This window comes from Euprymna scolopes, chromosome 31 (assembly GCF_053919585.1).
Source record: "Euprymna scolopes isolate OS-2025 chromosome 31, ASM5391958v1, whole genome shotgun sequence".
Taxonomy (NCBI): domain Eukaryota; kingdom Metazoa; phylum Mollusca; class Cephalopoda; order Sepiida; family Sepiolidae; genus Euprymna; species Euprymna scolopes.
In genome coordinates, this window is record NC_136512.1 from 68,603,484 (window position 1) to 68,617,661 (window position 14,178).

Consider the following 14,178-nt stretch of genomic DNA (forward strand, 5'->3'; position numbering starts at 1 on the left):
TATTTGGAGAAATCAAACGACAGACGATAGGTGTTAAAGATTGCGGCTTGAACAAAATGCGTAAAAAAAATTCTGTATAGGCATTAAAAAATACTTTTATCTTGTTGTTCTTGTTAAATATGAACAAATGAGGAATCATTTTGAGTTAAGATCCAGTTAGTATTACGCACGCAAACTTGAGAAAAACACACTTGAAACGTGTCAAGATTTTGTGAAAAAGCGAAATCACAAGACATCAGGTCATATTCAGTCGCCATTTTGTTTTGATTTTGCTTATTCACATAATGATGACACATTGTCAAATGGTTATGCCGTATTAATAAACAGAGAGAGAAGAGGAGAGAGAGAGGGGAGTAAAGAGAGGGAGAGGAAGATAGAGAGACGAGAGGGAGTGAGAGAGGGAGACGGAAATATATATATATATATATATATATATATATATATATATATATAGAGAGAGAGAGAGAGAGAGAGAGAGAGAGAGAGAGGGACAGAAGCAAGAGTGATAGATATCATATGAAATAAAGGTTGGAGGATCAAGCACCGTATAGTAAGAGAGGATGAAAGTGATAGACAAAAGTTTAGTAAGATATGGAGCACTTGGCGAAATTAATTGAAAATTTCGGCTAGTTAAAACAATTAAATATAACTCAGTCTCAAAACCGAGGAATATTTTAGCATGTATTTTGTTTGGTTAAAACATATAGGAAAAAAAAAGGCCTTAGAGAAACAAACGTTGATTAACATAGTTTTAGTTATAATCCTCTCATATAAAGTTATGCATGTGTCTATGTTTACATATTTACTAATTAACCGATCATTATAAATTTTCGAATATAGCTGCTATGTAAGAGGGTCATAATGTGGGCTATATTTAGTCTAATTTAATTTTATGCAAAGAAGGTGAAAAGGGAAGGAAGCCCTTCATGAAAATTCAGATACCGGATTTTTGTTAAAATTTTAAAAGTAGTTATTAAACAATGAATAAATATTTGCCTAATTTCAGTTTCTTTAGGGTATTTTTTAAGGGGTTTCACGGGGCAAAATATGGGCAGAATCTATCATTTGAAAACTCAAATATTTCAGAAGTGCATTAAATTTGATCCATAATCATCAGAGACAAACTAAACAAGATTCCTTGAATTTAAATTTCTTCTTGTGATCTCTTAAGCTTAAGCCTGAAATTTTAGGCATTTTCTAAAGTCCAAATCATGTAATTGATTTTGACCAAAATTGGAATAAGGATTCTAGATATAAAGTCTAGCATCATCATATCTTGATTTTAATCTCTACAAGGGGACAAAAGGCGGTGCAAAACTGGGGAAATCATTTTGGTTCTTGCCCAGAATTCCTGTTGTATTAAAAAAAACTGTTAAGTGTTGTGACATTATGTGGAACAAAGATGGCAGCATAGTTTAGATCAGATCCTGACTGTAATTAGCAGTAACCAAGATGGCGGCCAAGAATCGAATGTGGTCCATGACGTATTTAGTGGCGAACTGATTGAATCCAAAATTCGACAATTTTTATACTAACTTTGGAAGGTTTTCATTGATTGTTTAGCACAGCCGGTGGTTATAAAAATGATTGGCAAATTTATTTGTCTCACTCCCCCATTAGGAGTCAAAAACATTTTACAAAAACAAAAATAAAGAAAAATCTACGATGTACATACTCATAATGAACCGAGCATATCATATCCCCCAAAATTGTGCCAATTGATCAAGTAGTTTTATTTTTAACTAAGAAAATCAAATTTTATATCAGAAAAGTGACTGCCTCACCCGGCATTCTGAAAAAAAAAAAGAAAAAAATCTAAGGAAAAAAAACAAACAAAAAAAACAAACAAGGTAGATAACTTAACAATAATTCAAACCTTGCAGGATTTATGCCTATGAATTCCCCTCAAAAATAATTTTCTTTATATAAATGTAAACTACTTAATCAATCAACGTGATTTTTGGAATATGATATCTCGATTTTGTGCATCAGACAAAGTTTTCCTCATTTTTGCTTTTTTTTTTTTTAATATATGGACATTATGGAAAAGAACCTTAGTTTTACCCGTCCTGGTGTGGATATTCTTCTGGCAGTATAATATTATCCGTATATAAATGAGAAAAAAAAAGAATGTACACATATCTAAAGCAATAGCAGAAACACTAGGAAACGACCTTTGTTAGGTAGTGGAATGGAATCGTAAGTGGATGATAACATATAATGCTACTAAGACTGAGCTTCTTTCCTTTAACAACTACAAAAAAACTTCTCAACCAGCGATTTCCATGACAAATAATACTCTACCTGAGGGCCCATCTTTCAACCACCTTAGCTTAACATTCACAGGTTACATGAATTAGAACAAATACATTGAGAACATTGCCAATGGAATGCACTCTGATGAACTCTTGTTCATCAGAGTGCATTCCATTAAATGTAGATACTCCTAAAAACAAAATCTCAATTGTTCATCAGAGGGCATTCCATTAAATGTAGATACTCCTAACAACAAAATCTCACCTCTTTACTATTGAGGTCCCTAAATGCTGGAAAGCCCTGCTGAACAGTGTGCTAAGGAGACAACCAAATGATGCAAAACAAGTATTGAAGCAAATATTCCCACATAGAAATATTATAGTAAGCCCTATTCTCCCCAATGGTTTACTTCTACATGCGCAGCTGCCATTGCACAAAGGCAGCATGCATCCTGCCGGTTTGTATGTCATAAGTTAAGTACAAACAAACAAAAATATATAGAAATCATTATAAGAGTGAAAAAGACGCACGGACTTTCTTTACTGGTAAATATCTCAGACAAGAAATTGTCTTGATTTCAGATTGCCTATTTGCTTCTATTTCTTTTCAGCCTAATTTGCCCAGTTTTTAATTTAATTCATGCCTGGCCAAGTTACTGTTATAAAATCTAAACGTGACGAAGTTTTCAGAATCTATTCAAAATATATAAGCAGAATATTGGTATTCTTCCTTTCCTTCCCCTTAAAGAAGGAAAAGCTCTCACTAACGACCAAATGTAAGGTGTGCCCCCCCCCCTACTCCAATTGACCTGGCTTAGCGAGGTCAGTATTTCCTTAGCGTCAATTGCATGGTGGTCGAAGAGATATGTGCCGCTACACCGAAGACCTAATTTTTAGCTAAGTACATTTTTTGTATTTTCTTTGCACACTTTATCTTATTTTATATTTTATTCTATCCTCTTTTTAAACCAAACAAATCTAACCCTTTATTTTATTTATTTATTTGTTATTTTTATTTATTTATTTATTTATTTTTTTCGATGTAATTTTATCTTATCTCTCAGACATCTTGACCATTCTTGATTCACTTATTTTAAAAACAATTTCCTGACTAATTTCTTTTTATCATGTCACATCGACGTAGTAATACGGAGGGGGAATCCCTTTTTAGCTTATTTAGATGACAGAAGAACTTTATTTAAGTACAATACTTAATAGTAACAGCCATTGTAAGGTGCAAAAAAAAAAAAAAAAAAAAAAAAAAAGTGCCACCTCATTTAACTTTCACTATTCGTTACCTAAATATGCAGTATCTTAGCTGTGATACTAGAGCTATTCTTCCTGAGTGGATGCTATGCTCCTATACGGTACCTTAATGTCTTCCTATAAATACAAAATACGGAACTTCAGACCGCCATGAACTAGTTCTTGTAACTGGAACAAACACCTAACTGCTAGCTACGAAATCCCAATATACATTTTACCTCCAAGACGATTACCTCTGTCTAGCCTGCATGCGCAAAAAAAAAAAAAAAAAAAAAAAAAAAAAAAAAACTTACCTGCCACTCTAAATCCTTGATCTGTTTCTTGTAAACTAATAACTCCTATCCTTTGAAGGCTAACAATCTTCTCATTCCCACCAAACCGCCACTTAACTCCTACATTTCACTCCGTTTTGTACTGGAATCTTTAACTTCCAGCCCCTGACTCTCACATGCTAACTGCTTAGTCATCACTAAACATCTATACAATTCTACCCTCTAGACATGCATTGGAGTTCATTCCTATTCCAGTTGGGATTAAACAGCTAAAGTATGTACTCGGAAGCAAAGCACACCGCACTGCATTACACAACTGTCCCCTCTTAGATATCTTTGCAACGCTAATACGAAACTGAACCAATGCTCCTTGCTATGCTAAATGTCCATAACTTTTACTTGAAAGCTACAAACATCTTCTCTCAATAATAGTAACTCACCTTGTACCTCCAACTTTATTCACACCTACTAAAACCAGCCCATATATCTATTTATCAAATTACACATGACTCAAAACTTACTGTTTTACCCGTACTATATTGCACTCGCATCTCATGCCCTGATATTCATCTAAAATAGTTTTGGCACAACTCTTAGTTCAATTCTTAACTCCTACTCACACTTAAATATTATACTAGACCCTAGCTCACATGGATAAAAAAAAAAAAAAATAAATAAATAAAAAAATAAAAAATAAAATAAAATAAAATAAAAAAAAAAAAAAATAAATAAATAAAAAAGGAAAAAAAAATGAGAAAAAAATATTCATAAACAAAAATGAAAGCCTCTAACCACACTATCTCCTAACAAGCCTCCTTACAATCATAGTTGCTTACACTGCATGAGCTCTACTCAACCCCTTTATCCAGTAACAATGAAATAACAATATCCCTAATCCACTTTGAGGAGTGTAACTATTTAGCAGATATAACCTCTACAAACTAACCCAATAACATTATCTAACCACGCGGGGTCGCAGAAATACCTGGATTAGAACCCAGGCGCGGAGCAAACCCTCTCAGTGGTGACGGACCCAGTAGATCTTCCCAGATCATCCGTCTAGGAGAAGGAAAACTCTGAAACTAAACCAAAGAAGAGGGAGGCCTCTTCAGTCTTGGATGACAGCCTTCCTAGAGCTGGTGACTCAAACAAATTACCGGTTTGCAATACCAAAATTGCTTAAGGAGTAGATAGGTCCTGCCTATCGCCCGGCTTCCACACTCCTTCTTTGCCTATTAGTCAGGCGCAGAGATACTATCAGTGATTCGACAGAAACACCCATTGGTAGATCTTGTTTCTTGTCTAGGGCAATGAACGCCGTTTCCCCCCACTCCCGACACACCCCACCCCTAAAGCTGGGCATTTGAGAATGCTTGAGTACCACATATGCCTGAGCAATTAGATCGGGTTGACCTTCCTCTGATGGGTTGAGGGTACCGGATTGACAGTTACTGGCTGCTGTTTCCGACTGGTAGTACAGGAGCCCTAACTCTTTGGTAGCGCTTAGAGCGGCTGCTCCATCAACAGTTGAATAATATCGGGATGTTTGCAGTGCCATGGCGCGCATGGAAAGGGACCCTGCACTCATCCCCGGTGGGCTTTCCTGAGGCCACAGTCCTAGTTGATGGTGGGTCAGCTGATGGTCTACTTGTGATGCATGTGTGATATTCTGCATAACCTCCTGTTCGGCTTCCCCTAACCCAACTGAAACTCGTTAAAAAACATGATGACAGTACAATCTAAAAATAAGCTTAAACCAGGCTTAGGGTCAAACAAATTCAACTTGCCTCCTCCCTTGAGGCTTGCATTCACAAATATCCGTGGGCTTAGAACTAATTTAGCTGATGTTGAAGCATTTCTCCTAACAAATACCCCGGATATCTTAGCACTAAGTGAGACTAACCTACACTCCTCCATCCCCTCTAACTACTTTAACATGCCTGGATATCTCCCACTCTGCCGTAAGGACTCTGACAGACATATGCACGGACTTGGAGTTTACATTCGTAATACCCTTCCCCTGACTAGAGAGACAAACCTTGAAACGGATGATCAAGCCTTTATGTGCTTTAGACTAATCATGCAACACAACATTAGCTACTTCTACTTTCTCTACCGCTCTCCTTCGACCCAAGACTGCACCATAATAAACAAAGTATCTGACAGCATAGACACAGCACTCTCCTTCGACACTAGCGCCCAAGTACATGTATTTGGTGACTTTAATGTCCATCACAAAAACTGGCTTGGATTCTCTACTTATACAGATGCAGCAGGCAGCGCAACTCATAGCTTCTCTGTATCTCACTCCCTATCGCAAATTGTTACTTTTCCAACCCGCTTCCCTGATCAGGAAGAACAACACGCATCACTATTAGATCTGTTTTTGACCACAATTCCTGATGATTGTGTAACAAAATCCGACAGCCCACTTGGGAACGCTGATCATGCGGTAATAATGGTTGAAATCGCCCTAAACTCTAGACCCAAAACTGATGAGCCAGTGCTCAAATCAACCAGATATTATAAAAAGGCTGACTGGGAAGCTATCAGAGATCTTATCAGAGACGCCCCATGGGGAAATATTTTTTCTCTTCCTGCTGAACAGTGTGCAACTGAGACCACTGAATGGTTCAAAACTGCAATCGAAGCGCATGTTCCCATGCGGAAATTCTATAGCAAGCCCCACTCTCCCCAATGGTTTACTTCGACTTGCGCAACTGCCATTGCTCAAAGGCAGCATGCATTCCGAAGGTTTAACCGACATAAGTCCAGTTCAAACAGACAAAAGTACATAGAAGCTAGAAGTAACGTTAAGAAAGAAATAGCGACAGCTAAGAGGGAATTTACGGAAACCACTAAAAAACGCATCGAAGCACAAAAATTAGGAACTCGTGACTTCTGGAAAATCTACAACAGTGTAGTAAATAATGGGCAATCAACGATTCCCCCACTAACCAACAATCACGAGGTTCTTTGCTCAGCAACCGAGAAGGCTAACATGCTTGCCAGTCGGTTTGCCTCCAACTCTACACTGGACCCTTTAAACCACCCCCTACCTGACTTTCCTATGCGGACAGACGCCAAGCTAGACGATCTGGAAATCACCCCTGCTCAGGTGCATGCTATCATAAAAAACCTTGACACTTCCAAAGCATGTGGACCCGACCTCATCCCTGCTGTGCTATTAAAAAAGTGCTCAGCCGAAGTAGCTCCAGTTCTCTCCAAACTCTACAACAAATGCCTTAATGAATCTTGCTTTCCGAGCTGCTGGAAAACTGCTTCTGTGGTACCAGTATTCAAGAATTCTGGCGAAAGAACTGACCCATTAAATTATCGCCCTATTAGCCTCCTCCCACTTTTTGCCAAAATATTTGAGATCTTAATTAACCATGCTCTAGTCCAGCACCTTACAGATGCTAAACTTCTGACCGACCATCAATATGGATTTAGACAAGCCCGTTCCACGGCAGACATCCTCACTGTAATCTCTGAACGCATATACCATTCACTGGACAAAGCGGGAGAGGGCAGAGCGGTAGCTCTAGATATATCTAAGGCTTTTGACAGGGTATGGCATGAGGGTCTCCTCAGGAAGATTAGATCTTACGGTATCACTGGTAGAATACTTAACATAATTAAATCCTTCTTAGATAAGAGAAAAATCCAGGTTGTCCTCGACGGTCGTACGTCTAAACAATATAATATAAATGCCGGAGTGCCCCAGGGATCTATCCTTGGTCCTCTGCTGTTCCTGATATTCATAAATGACCTCCCCGATAAAATTGCCTCTGAGATGGGTATATATGCTGATGACACCACACTCTATAGCAGGCACGACAGGAAAACAAATGAACATATATCTAAAGTAATGGCAGAAACACTAGAGGATGACCTCAAATCAGTAGTGGAATGGGGACAAAAATGGATGGTAACGTTCAATGCCACCAAGACAAAACTGGTTTCATTCAATAATTACAGGAAACCTTCTCTACCACCTATAGCAATGGCCAACAACTCTTTAGCTGAGAGTACGTCTTTCAAGCTCCTTGGCCTAACGTTCACAGGAAACATGAGCTGGAACAATTACATCGAGGGCATTGCCAGGGCCGCTGCGAGGAAGGTGGGCTCTCTCTACCGTGCTAGAAAACTTCTAACACCCGAAAGTATCCTGTACCTCTATAAGGCCACTATTCGCCCATGTATGGAGTATTGCTGTCATATTTGGGCCGGTGCATCGGCTACTAGTCTCTCTCTCCTTGACAGGGTTCAAAAGAGAGTCGCAAATCTGATAGGCCCTAAACTGGCATCAAAACTTCAGCCTCTGTCCCATCGTCGAAACGTTGCATCCCTCTGCCTGTTCTACAAGTATTATAATGGTGAATGCTCTGAAGAACTGCAAGCACTTGTGCCCCCACGACGTGAACACCCTCGACAGACCCGACAAGCTGCAAAATCCCACCCCCACACTGTAGAGATCCCTAGATGTAAAAGATCGTTCTACTCCAGTAGTTTCTTCCCCAGAACTGCTAGACTTTGGAATTCCATTCCAGGTCACTGCTTCCCCAACTGTACTGACATGCATAAGTTCAAGTGCAACGTGAACCAACATCTCGCTGCCCTAATCCCTACATAGTGCCCCAGTAGATGTTTCCCCTGATAGTAGCCCCCTACACCAAAGTGGCAATGTGCCTTGTTTGGGGTGAAAATATAATAAAAAAAAAAAAAAAAAAAAAAAAAAAAAAAAAAAATACCGAAGCCAAAAGAAGGCATGTTGAAATAACCAGAAAACACATCGAATCGCAGAAGATAGGAACTCATGATATTTGGAAAATTTACAAATAAAAGACAATCAGTAATTCTTCCATAATCCAATAACCAGGAGGTTACATACATGCACAGCAACCGAGAAAGCTGACATGCTTGTTGGGCGATTCATCTTCACCTTAGACCCAACAAACAGCTATGGCGATTCATCTTCACCTTAGACCCAACAAACAGCTCGCTCCCAAATTTCCCTATGCAAACGGAAACCACAATTGATGATCTGAAAACCACTCCTTCTCATGTCCATTATATCATAAAAACTTAGATACCTCCAAGGCATGTAAGCCTGATCTCATCCCTGCTATACTAATTAAGAAATGCTCAGCTGAGCTAGCCCTGGTACTTTCCAAACTCTACAACAAATGCCTTGCTGAATCTTGCATCCTTAATAGCTGGAAGATGGTTTCTGTGGTGCTAGTATACAAAATTTCTGAAAGAACTGATCCATTTAATTTTTGACCTATCGGTCTCCACCTCCTCTTTGCTAAAATCTTTGAGTCATTAATCAATCAAGCACTAGTCCACCACCCCACAAAAACTAATTTTCTCTTTGTCCGACAATACGGATTTAGGCAATACCGTCTTTCTGCAGATATTTTAATGGTCATCTCTGACCGCATATACCATGCATCGGATAAGGTCAGGGAAACCAAGGTTGTAGCTCTTGATATATGCAAAGCCTTTGACAAAGTCTGACATGAAGAGCTTCCAATGAAAATTAAATCATACAGTATTACTGGACAAATGCTAAATATTAGATCCTTCTTGGCCAAGAGGAAGATCAAGGTTGTTCTTGATGGATGTACATCCAAACAGCATAATATTAATGTGATAGTGCCTCAGAGGTAGATCCTTGAAACTCTATTATTCCTGATATTCATAAACGACCTCCCAGATAATCTTGTATCTGAGAAAATGATGCAACGCTCTATAAAAGGCACAAAGGAAAAAGGGATGTACACATATCTAAGGCAGTGGTAGAATTCTTAGAAATTGATCTCCAGTCTGTAGTAGGATGGGACCGTATATGCATGGTAACATTTAATGCTACTAAGACTGAGCTTCTTTCCTTTAACAATTACAAGAAACCTTCTCAATATCTATCCACCGATAGCCATCACTAATAACACCCTACCTGAGAGCTCTTCCTTCAAACACCTCAGATTAACATTCACAGGCAACATAAACTTAAACACATACATTGAGGACACTGCAAAGGCTGCTGCAAAGGCTGCGGGTTCCTTCTACCATGCTAGAAACTTACTCACACGTAAGAGTATCCTCTATCTCTACAAAGCCACCATTCACCCACGCATGAAGTATTGCAGCCACAAATGGGCTGGTGCATCTACTAATAGTCTCTCCCTCACGCACACGGTCTGAGAAAGAGTCTGAGTCTCCAATCTAATAGGTCCTTTACTGCCAAGTTACAGCACCTGTCCAATCGCTGTGATGTTGCATCCCCGTGCCTGTTTTACAAGTATTTTAATGGGATGTGCTCTGATGAACTCGTTGTACTTGTGCCCCCTCAACATACGTACTTCTGACGAACTCATTTTGCAACAAAATCCCACCTCTTCACTGTAGATGTTCCTAGATACCGGAAAGCCTCCTACTCTAATAGTTTTTTTTCCCTTGAACTGCTAGGCTTTGTAATTCCCTCCCTGTTAACTATTTCTCTGAATGTACTAACATGCAGAAGTTTAAATGTAATGTGAACAATTATCCCTATGTAAACATGGTCCTAAATAGTAGCACCTTACGTCCTTGTTTGGGTGAACATGAGTAAAAAAGAAAAAGCCTTCTACTCTAATAGCTTCTTTCCTTGTGACTGCTAGACTTTGGAACTCTCTCTCTCTCTCTCTCTCTCTCTCTCTCTCTGCTTCTTGCTTCCCTGACTGTACTAACCTGCAGAAGTTTAAATATAATGTGAACAGACATCTCGTTGCTCAACTCTCCACATGATCCCAAAATAGTAGCCTCTTACGTTCAAAGTGGCAATATGCCCTGTTTCGGGTGAAAAAAGTAAGAATACGTGCCGCTGTTTTTTTCTTATTGATTTTTTTAGCAATAATTAAATATTCGGTATTAATGTCTCCTACCTTGGAGGAGACGCTAATACTGAATATTTAATTATCGCTACAAAAATCAACAGCAAAAAAAAAAAAAAAAAAAAAATCAGCATAATTTTAAAAGCAATAAAAAATAGCAAATAATATCAGCAGGGGCCCATAGCATAATGGTATATGCACGTGACCATAGAACCTATGGTTTGAGATTCGAGCCTTAGTACAGTCAAGCTATGCTAATGAGCTGTAGAACAGTGAAACATGTGTTCCTAGAGTACTGTTTAAAAAAAGTAAAATAAAAAATAAATTATATATATATATACAGGGTGTCCGTAAAGTTACTATACAGTCTTATTGTTTTATTGTATTATATTTGTATTAATAGTTAATATTTATTTTTTTACAGGTTTATTTAATCAAGCATGCCACGCAAGCTAACTTTGGAAGAGCGCAAATTTATTTCTTTTTATTTCTTTTGCTACAAATAAATATTTTAATACAATATCTTACTGTACTGTTAATATATTACAGGGTGTCTGTATAGTAACTTGTAAGACTGTATAGTAACTTTACGGACACCCTATATATATATATATATATATATTTACGTATGCATATATATGTATTTATTTGTTCCTATAAACATTTATATGTCACTACACGGTCATGAACATGTTTCGGTCTGTCAAATACAAGTAACTAGAGATCTCTTCAGGCGATACACAAATAAGAGATACTTACTCAACATGCTGTTTAGTAAGGACCTTTGGGCAACATCAACTTTTATTTTAATGGGTAACACTGGTCGCATGATGACTGATGAGCTCCTCAGCATCCGTTGTGTCTGAACATCTTGGTTTAAAACCTCCAGCTTGACTATAATCTCATCCTGTAAACTGGACAAAGAATAAAAAAAAAAAGTTTATTCAACAATATTTCAGAGCTGTGATAATGTTTCAGACCGTTTTCCTTGTCTTAGTCGCTATCATTTCTTTTTTCATAACGTCTTAACAGTTTGTACTCCTTCTCCAGATGTTCTTTTTTTTTCTCATAGTCAGTAACTACTCTCATTCCATATTCCATGCATCGAGTGTCAGGTTGTAACAGTCAGAAATAAACATGAAGAAATGTCCCTGCTAGGTGATTTGGTCATACACTGACCAGTCAACTTATGGGGTACATTGATTTTATCTGCCTCCTGAATAACTACTTCAGCTCCTTTGGGAAGCATTTACTATGGACATGAAAGGGATAACTGCTCACATTACATTTAAACTTCTGCATGTTAGTACAGTCAGAGAAATAGTTAACAGGGAGGGAATTCCAAAGTCTAGCAGTCCAAGGGAAGAAACTATTAGAGTAGGAGGCTTTCCGGTATCTGGGAACATCTACAGTGAAGAGGTGGGATTTTGTTGCAAAATGAGTTTGTCAGAAGTACGTATGTTGAGGGGGCACAAGTACAATGAGTTCATCAGACCACATTCCATTAAAATACTTGTAAAACAAGCACAGGGATGCAACATCACAGCGATTGGACAGGTGTTGGAACTTGGCAGTACAGGACCTATTAGATTGGAGAACTCTGGAAGCGACGAGAAACGTCATGAACTCTCTCTCTCTCTCTCTCTCTCTCTCTCTCTCTCTCTCTCTCTCTTGTCCCTGTTCACTAGACGGCCAAGCATCAACAATCTTCGCCTGCACATAACTGCTGATAGACCTTTGGCAACTATTTTTAATATCTATAGAAATTTTTTTTTCACGTTTTGTTCTTGACGTGATCTTTAACGCTTATCATCTGTCGCTTGACTTCTCCAAATAAAACATTAAACAGATCCCTTTGTTATAGGGCTGAGAACTTTGCATAGTTCCTTTCTTCATTTGGACTTTCTTTCACCTGTAAACATGTGCTGCCCAACATGGTTATTACTGCATATGATATTGTTAAATGCTTGGCTAAGGGAAGAGGTGGGGGGGCACAGAAAACTAAAAAGTCAGACCACCCAAGAGATATTCTATTTGTTCGAAGAAAATAAGACCTTCATTGAGTGGGAAAAGTCCTGCTAGGATCAGCTTTCTGAGAGGAATAATGTTCAGGGTCCTCTATGGTTGAGCCAAAAAATGAAGACTGGTAGATGTTATCTCCAGCGGCCAACCTCTGGACAATGACCACTAACAAAAGACCAGAATCAGTCAGGGGTAAAAAGATGTCAGGAGATGAAAAGAGAGAGGTGGCCAGAGCCAGACCCCTTCTCTAGAGAAGAAGAAAGATGAGAGAGCAGGAGTTGAATGATTGAGATGATTTTGATGATAACCACCAGGCAGTTAAAATAGTGTGCCCCTCAGGAAACGGGTGGCTCCCTTTGGGAGCTTTCAGTAAAGGATTGCCTTAATGAGTCTCATATGTTTTGGTCTGGTAAAGCAGGGATCTGATGCTGCAAGTCTGTCATTAAACTAAATAGAAAGATGCCACTTAGATCTTAAAAAGTAATAAACATTTATTATTTGTTTAAAAGCTGGACTTCTGGTTTTGCATGACTGAGTGGTCCGATGAAGAACTTTGGTTCCACATACAATGTGTAGGACGACCACCGTGGTGCAATAAACGAATACACACGATGCGCACGCACACACACACACACACACACACACACACACACACACACACACACACACACACACACACACACACACACACACACACACACATCTACACCAAACTGTGTCAGTAATTGAATAAATCTTTTCGTTAGTGAAGAAAAATGAGAAACAAACAATAGGAAGGAGAGAGACTCCACAGCTCCAAAACAGGTTGCTCAAAACAATTTAGTTTCAACACATTGGGTGCTGAACAGTTCAATGAAGTCACTTTATGTTAGATACGAAAAGTCTCAGTTCTCATTTAGAAGGACACAGTTTCCGATAAAGACAACACCTCAAAGTCCAGGCTTCCGTAAAAGGAAAACCCACTCCTCACAAGTTCGGTAGTTCATAAACAGAAACGATCACCTCAAAACTTCACTTATCTTCGCACTCAATAACAACACCGCATCGTAGTTTGCTACACACCATCTGCCAAGTGGTCTCCCACCGTCACCTTTATGCCAGCGAACACTAACTAATTTGCATACGGACAAGTTTACCTCCCCCCAATCCTCACAGCTACGAGATCGCGTTTCCCATAAGACTGACTTACCGTAATGGTAGTGTTTCTTCTTTCGGATCAATTACTGCCCTGCGCACCAGATACAAACGAACCCTCTTATGTTGAGAGCTAATGTTAGTCTCGCTTTCATGTCCATGTTAAGTGTTAGAAAAAAGTTTTTGTTTTTTCTTCCATATATTACATAATACTAATAGATAATTTGAATGCCTACTAGACACTATCCTCGAATGTCTAAGATTTCTCTGTACAGGGGTTTGTGAGAATCACCTTGCATAAAGATATTTTTCCCTAGAAGTAAACCCTGACTAAATATTCAAAATCACATA

At 38.6% G+C, this 14,178-nt stretch overlaps 1 protein-coding gene across 1 annotated transcript in view; it reads right to left on the reverse strand.

Moving 5' to 3' along the window:
• The window catches only part of LOC145255807 (aspartate dehydrogenase domain-containing protein-like), a 38,939-nt gene that overhangs the window by 2,748 nt on the left and 22,013 nt on the right, over positions 1 to 14,178 (reverse strand). The window contains exon 7 of the mRNA XM_080114495.1: positions 11,431 to 11,585. Within this exon, the coding sequence (XP_079970621.1) occupies positions 11,431 to 11,585 (155 nt within the window). The remainder of the gene's footprint in view (positions 1 to 11,430; positions 11,586 to 14,178) is intronic.